Here is a 7,618-nt window from a genome sequence, read left to right on the forward strand (position 1 = left end):
ATGACAGCATGTGGAATGAGAAAGAGAAGAGAAAGTTATAAGAAACGTCACAAAAAGAAGAAAACAAACAGATGTGGACAAAACATAAGCCCAGCCTTCCTTCCCTAACGTGGTGGCCTCCAAATGGGGCTAGACTAAAACTAGAATGGCTCTGCCAGTCCGTGGCTCTCTGGCACCACCTATCTTGGGCTCCCTGCCTTCTGCCCTACCAATCCCAAATGGACACCAACCATCACCACTTGGATATAACAGCTTTTTGGTGTTCCATTTAGGTTATTTTCTTTTTGCAATATTTTATTAAGTTTCCATTTTATAATATTTAAATACATCCTTATTTATTATCCTTACTATTTGCTCATATCAGTTAATCGACTTCCCTCCCGCCTCATGGTTTTCATAATTCATTTCTAAGACATAGCATTTGTACCTCTTCCTATTTACATTTCACTTATTCTAATTATCAGAAATTTTAAATAAATATAAAAAGGTAATAATCATTGTCATTACAAGTCTTTTTATATCAGCCCTACTAGTGTTGTTAATTGTTTACAATTGTCCTTCAAATATTGTATAAATTTACTCCAGTCTTTTTGGAAAGCTTGATCACACTGGTTTTGGATTTTCCCGGTCAGCTTTGCCAATTCTGCATATTCCATCATCTTCATCTGCCACTCTTCTAACATTGGTATTTCTTGTTGTTTCCATTTTTGGGTTAAAAGAGTCCTTGCTGCCGTTGTTGCATACATAAACAATTTTTGATCTTTTTTTGGAATTTCCTTGCCTACTGTACCCTACAAGAATGCTTCTGATTTTTTAACAAATGTATTTTTATACATTTTCTTTAACTCTTTATATACATTTCCCAGAAAGCTTTCACCTTACTACATGTCCACCACATATGATAGAAATTCCCTTCCTTTTCTTTACATTTCCAACATTCCTTATTTTTAAAAATACATTTTAGAAAGCTTAATTGGTGTCAAATACCATCTATACATCATTTTCAACCCATTATCTTTTAATGCACTACAGGCAGTAAATTTAATTCCTTCATTCCATAACCTTTCCCATCATTCTAATTGAATATTACAGTGGTACCTTGGGTTACACTGAACCTGACGCTTCAGGTTACAGATGCTTCGTGTTACAGACTCCGCTAACCCAGAAATAGTACCTCAGGTTAAGAACTTTACTTCAGGATGAGAACAAAAATCACGTGGCGGTGGCACGGCGGCTAAAGTGGTGCTTCAGGTTAAGAACAGTTTCAGGTTAAGAACAGACCTCCAGAACAAATTAAGTTCTTAACCCGAGGTACTACTGTATAACCAAAATCATAGAATCATAGAATCATAGAGTTGGAATAGACCACAAGGGCCATCGAGTCCAACCCCCCGCCAAGCAGGAAACACCATCAGAGCACTCCTGACATATGGTTGTCAAGCCTCTGCTTAAATACCTCCAAAGTAGGAGACTCCACCACACTCCTTGGCAGCAAATTCCACTGTCGAACAGCTCTTACTGTCAGGAAGTTCTTCCTAATGTTTAGGTGGAATCTTCTTTCTTGTAGTTTGGATCCATTGCTCCGTGTCCGCTTCTCTGGAGCAGCAGAAAACAACCTTTCTCCCTCCTCTATATGACATCCTTTTATATATTTGAATCTTTAGCCCATTGTATCATAACCACTTTAACTTCTTCATCTTTAGTATGCCATTCTAATAATAATTTATACATTTTCGACAATCATCCAGCAACTCTGTTTCCAGCTCGAATCTTATCGTTTCAAAGCCCATATTCTTTTTATCCTCATTAAATACATCATTTACCTGGTGATATTGCAACCAATCTGTCATTAAATCTTTTATTTCATCAAATGTTTTTAATTTTAGCTTATTGTCTACTTCTATCAATAAATCACTATATGTGGCCCACTTTCCTTTCATATTTACCGTATTTTTCGCTCTAGAGGATGCACATTTTCCTCTCCAAAAATGAAGGGGAAATGTGTGTACGTCCTATGGAGCGAATGCAGGCTCCTTGGCTTCGCGGTGATGCGCCTGACCTGGAAGCCGATGGAGGAAGAGAAGGGAATCCTTCTGTTCCTCCTCCAGCTTCACAGCGTCCTGGAAGCCAGAGGAGGAAGAGAAGGGTCTCCTTCTGTTCCTTCTCCAGCTTTGCTGAAGGGGCAGCACCTCTTCAGCGACGCGCTTGTCCTGGCTTCTGCCTTAGCCCTGCGCGGCATCTTCGTGCAGGGGGAGCCTTCATCCCGCTGCCCTGAAGAGGCTTGGCGCGGTTATCCCAGAAGCCAGAACAGCCACACGGTATCCCAGAAGCCAGATCCCTCTTGCTGTTCTGGCTTCTGGGATTCAGAATAATTTTTCTTGTTTTCCTCCTCCCAAAACTAGGTGCGCCCTATGGTCCGGTGCGCCCTATGGAGCGAAAAATACGGTAATCTCTTTACTGATATTGCTTCTACCGGTGAGAGCCACCAAGGAGTTTTCCGTTCCCACAAGCTTTTATATCTATTCCATACCTCATAAATTGATTTTCTTATCATGTAGTTCAGGAATCCTCTATGTACTTTAACTTTATCATACCATAAATAAGCATGCCAACCATATCTGTTATCATATCATTCTAAATCTAACAAATCTGTATTCTGTTATAGAATTCAATCTCTCAACCAGCATAGGCAGGACGCTTCATAATATATCTTCAGGTCTGGCAACAAGAATCCGCCTCTTTCCTTTATATAATTTATATTTAATTCTTCGTTTCTTCCCTTGCCAGAAAAATTTTGATATTATTTTTTGCCACTCCCTGAATTGTCCTACCCAGCTGATCACTGGGATTGTTTGAAATAAAAACATTTTAGGTAACACATTCATCTTTATAACCAATATTCTTCCCCAAAGGGATAGTTTCATCCTTCCCCACACTTCTAAATCTCTCTTCACTCCATTCCAAATAGGTATGTAATTATTCTTAAACAAATTAATATTTTTTTCAGTTTACCGTATTCCCAAATATTTCACCTTTTTAACAATCGATATTTCAGTCTTGTGTTGCAACTCTTCTATCTTATCTCTATCTAAATTTTTAACTAACATTTTCATTTTGTCTTTAAGTCTAAAACCAGCTAATTGCCCAAATTCTTCCATCCTCTCCAGTGCTTCCGGTACACTGGATAAGGGTTCTAATGTTAATACAAGGTCATCAGAAAAAGCCTTTTAATTTATATTCTCTGGAACCAACTTTAATTCCTTTTACACTTTCATTCACTTTAAAATTCTTTGTCAGGACCTCTAGGGCCGTTATAAATAATAAGGGTGACAACGGGCATCCCTGTCTTATTCCTTTTGTTATTTCAAAATTTTCACTTAAAACATTATTAACTATTAATCTTCCCTTGTGTTCTGAATATCTAGCTTCTATTCCTCTAAGGAAAGATTGCCCCATGTCCATTAAATTTTCCTTCATAAAATACCAAGAGATATTATCAAACGCTTTTTCAGCATCAATAAACATTAAAGCAGTTTGCTTATCATTCCTGGTCTCCAGATATTCTACCATATCAATTATATTTCTTACGTTAGCTTTCATCTGTTGACCAGGAAAAAAGCCTGCTTGATCCTCGTGTATCACCTCCTTCAATATTTCTTTTAACCTATTTGCTAAGATACTAGCAAACAGCTTATAATCATTGTTTAACAGCGATATTGGTCTATAATTTTTAACTTTAAGTAAATCCGTATCTTGCTTTGGAATCAATGTTATGTATGCATCCTTCCATGTCATCAGAATCTTTCCTTTCATCAAGATATTATTTATTACTTCTCTTAAGGGTAATGTCAGTTGTTCACTCAATTTTTTGTAATATGTTGCCGTAAGTGAATCTAGGCCTGGTACTTTCCCACTCTTCACTTGTTTTATAGCTGTTTGTACTTCCATATTCGTTATTAAATAATTCATTTGGTCCTTTTTGTCATTCGGAATCTTCTGTGATTTGTTCTGTTCCAGGTAATCTACTATTTTTTCTTTGTTCTCCTTTTATAAGTCTTTATAAAATTTCTGGAAATTCTTCCTAATCTCTCTTGGATTTTCGATTATTTTGTCTTCATTTAGTTTAGTTTATTCTACCATCTTCTTCCTTTCTCCATATCTAAGCCAATCCTTTGCTTTTGTACTACTAAAGGCTTGATTGAAACATCCCACCACCCTTCCAATAAAAGGATAGTAGAGACCTCTGGGTATAGGGCAGTATATAAATTCAATTAACAACAACAACAACAACAACAACAACAACAACAACAACAATTCTGCATGAGGCTCGGCAAAGAGACGCTGCCATAAAAGCTTTCCGATTGATGTGCGGCATGAACAGCAAGGAAGAAGGAACAGTTCCCCTGAGGAACTGCCCTGCCAACTCCATCCCCATCGAGTCTGACCAGCCTCTTCTTCTCTGCCAGCTTATTTATGGCCTCAGTAGCTTTCCACCATGAAGGAGTGTGAAAACAGACAAAGATATTTTAACTATGGATCTAAGTCAGGGGTAAGGGAACTCAGGCCACACCCTCTTCCCCCAAGGCCATACCTCTCCCCAGCCCTGCACTGCACCCTCCCTGGGTGCCTTCGCCTAGCTGAAATGTGTCCCTCAGCTTTGATTGTGCCTCTGGCATGCCAGAATGATGACACTGGTACGTGAGTGTGGGCATGAGTGCTGACCCCCACTTCATTTAATCCACAGATGCATGCCCATAAATGTATCTATATGTCTTCCAAAGCATAACGGCACATAGCACATACCGTTAGAACTCGTCAATAAAGACTCACGTCCGGCAGAGCTTTAAATTTAAAGGGGCTAGCTGTCGAAACCTCTGCTGTCAAATTTGTTGTGCCATAGCGCCCCTAGAGGTCACTTCAGCATAAGAGCAGGCAATACCTCTGGTTTCTAAGATTAAGATAACTCACTGCACCAATGTAACAAGCAGCTCAGCAGGATGGGGATACTTTCTATCTTAACCGGAAACAATTAATCAAGCTTGTTTAACTAAGGAAATTGTGTATACATATCTATATCTATGCAGGTTTTGGTGTCTTCGGGTGTCTTCCCGTGTAAGAGTCGGGGTGTCTGGGCGACGTTTCGACGAGGTCTCACTCGTCATCTTCAGGCTGGTGCTTTCGGCTTCTTGTTACTGGAACAGAGCTCTGTTCCAGTAACAAGAAGCCGAAAGCACCAGCCTGAAGATGACGAGTGAGACCTCGTCGAAACGTCGCCCAGACACCCCGACTCTTACACGGGAAGACACCCGAAGACACCAAAACCTGCATTCCTGTACCCGTGAAAATCTACGAAATCTATATCTATATATCTATATCTATGAATGAATGAAATACTATTTAAAACGGTTTGTAAATGCTTTATTCTGTATACAGCGGTACCTCGGGTTAAGAACTTAATTCGTTCTGGAGGTCCATTCTTAACCTTAAAACTGTTCTTAACCTGAAGCACCACTTTAGCTAATGGGGCCTCCCACTGCCGCCGCGCCACTATTGTGTGATTTCTGTTCTCATCCTGAAGCAAAATTCTTAACCCAAGGTACTATTTCTGGGTTAGCGGAGTCTGTAACACGAAGCGTCTGTAACCTGAAGCGTCTGTAACCTGAGGTACCACTGTAACTAACTTCCAAAATATCATGCATTCTGGGAAACTGCTGCTGTCATAATAACCCCCTGAGCACGGGAGCAGGTAGGCTGCAACCTGTCAGGGGAAGCATTTGGGCAGGGTTTCTCCAACACAAAGGATATTGATGGAGGTGACTGATAAGATATGTAGCAACATTTGCCTAGAATAGTGATGGCGAACCTTTTAGAGATCGAGTGCCGAAACTACAACCCAAAACCCACTTATTTATCGCAAAGTGCCAACATGGCAATTTAACTTATATATCTCATTTTTTTCTGTGTGTTTCGTGTTTGTTCTTCATGACTGCTGTTGTAATAAATAATCCTTCATAAAAGTTCTTGCATTACATTCTTCATTACATTATCTTTCCAGTGATATATAATTTTATGTTATAACTCAGTGCTTTTTTTCTTTAAAAAAAGTGATTAGGGGTACTCTCATATTGACTCAAGAAAATCACCACCAGGGGAAAAACAAATACAGTTCAAATTGGGAAAAATAAATACAGTTCAAATTGGGGAAAATAAATACAGTTCAAATTGGGAAAAATAAATACAGTGGTACCTCAGTTATTGAACAGCTTGGTTCTCAAACTACTTGGAACCTGAACACTTCAAACCCAGAAATGAGTGTTCTGGTTTTGGAACATTTTTCAGAAGCTGAACGTGCTCTGTTCTGAGTATAACTTCCGTTTTGAGTGCCACACTTCCATTTTCCTAGTGAGGGAAGGTGGGCTGGGCGGCAAGTGAGCAGGCACCTGCCACCCTCCAGCGCTGGGTCCCTCCACCGCTGCCACAACAGTAACCACCCCCTCCTCCAGCTCTGGCGGCCCTGACGCTGAGTGAGAAGGCTGGGCAGGAGGGGCAAGCAAGCAGGCAAGGGATGCCTCGCCCCCCCCCCCAGCCTGCTTCTGCTTGCAGGCAAGTAGGAGTGGGATCAGGCTGCTCAGCTGGGGAGGCGCAGGCTCCCTCACACTTTCCGTTGAGCGCGACTGCACTCCCCTCAAGGGAGAAGTTTAAAGGAGCCCCCACCTGTGCATCAGATCCCCTGCAACCCTATTGTTGCAGGGGAAGGTGGAGGCAGCCCGAAAGCTGCACTGAGAGCTCCTGCACCACCTGAAGGCAGCCAAGCGCTCCTTAGCTGAGCTGCTCGCTCCCACTCCTACTTGCGTGCAAGCAGGAATGGAGGTGGGGATCTCTCAGCGCGAAGCCTCCACTCCACTTCTAAGAGATCCCCGCCTCCACTCATGCTTGCACATGAGCCCTCCTCTCCTCCCACCCCCCAGCACAGAAGCTACGGCCCTGCTGGGGCGACGCCGCACATACCCACAGAGAGGGCTCTGAGTCCCCTCTCTGGCATGAGTGCCAAGGGTTCACCACCACTGGCCCAGACGGACCGATGAATAGGAGGTACTGATCCTGTTGATCACAATATCTTCTGAATGCAACTTGCAGAAATTATTCTGAATGTCAATGCCTCATGTAAATTCTTTCTGGAAAAGTGTAAGATCTGCAGTCCATAACTGTCCTGATTGACACATTATAATTTTGACCTGACTGACCTACTGTAAACTACCCCCCACCCCCAATTGGTGATGTATCTTTGATGTTTTCCTATGTGTCACTGATATTTGTGAGGTGGGATTTCTTGTCATTTCACGAGAAATGTAAACCTTTAAAAGGCAGAGCACACTTTGTCTGTACTTCTCCTTTCTTTACCTTTAGAGAGGTTGTGTCTTTGTTGTGACAAATTAACAACAAAAGGCTTAAGAGCCCACTTTGCTTTGGATATTTTCCTGGTTGTCTTTCTACACCGATTAAGGAACCTCAAAGTACCTCAGGCCAGTTCTAAAGTGAGCACTGATTTCATGTATCAACACAGAGTGGTATGTGAGCATGTGTAGACACTGGCCTGCTGTACAGTAGGGATCATGTC

The 7,618-nt window shown here is 41.4% G+C and overlaps 1 protein-coding gene across 1 annotated transcript in view; it reads left to right on the forward strand.

The window, feature by feature from the left end:
- LOC309524268 (FK506-binding protein 15-like) overlaps positions 1–3,188 on the forward strand; it is a gene marked incomplete at its 3' end in the record, with an annotated part of 25,356 nt that extends 22,168 nt beyond the window's left edge. The window contains exon 17 of the mRNA XM_082208723.1: positions 3,168–3,188. Within this exon, the coding sequence (XP_082064849.1) occupies positions 3,168–3,188 (21 nt within the window). The remainder of the gene's footprint in view (positions 1–3,167) is intronic.
- Positions 3,189–7,618: the final 4,430 nt, after the last annotated feature.

The sequence above is a fragment of the Podarcis vaucheri genome (assembly GCF_965113315.1).
Source record: "Podarcis vaucheri genome assembly, chromosome: Z".
Taxonomy (NCBI): domain Eukaryota; kingdom Metazoa; phylum Chordata; class Lepidosauria; order Squamata; family Lacertidae; genus Podarcis; species Podarcis vaucheri.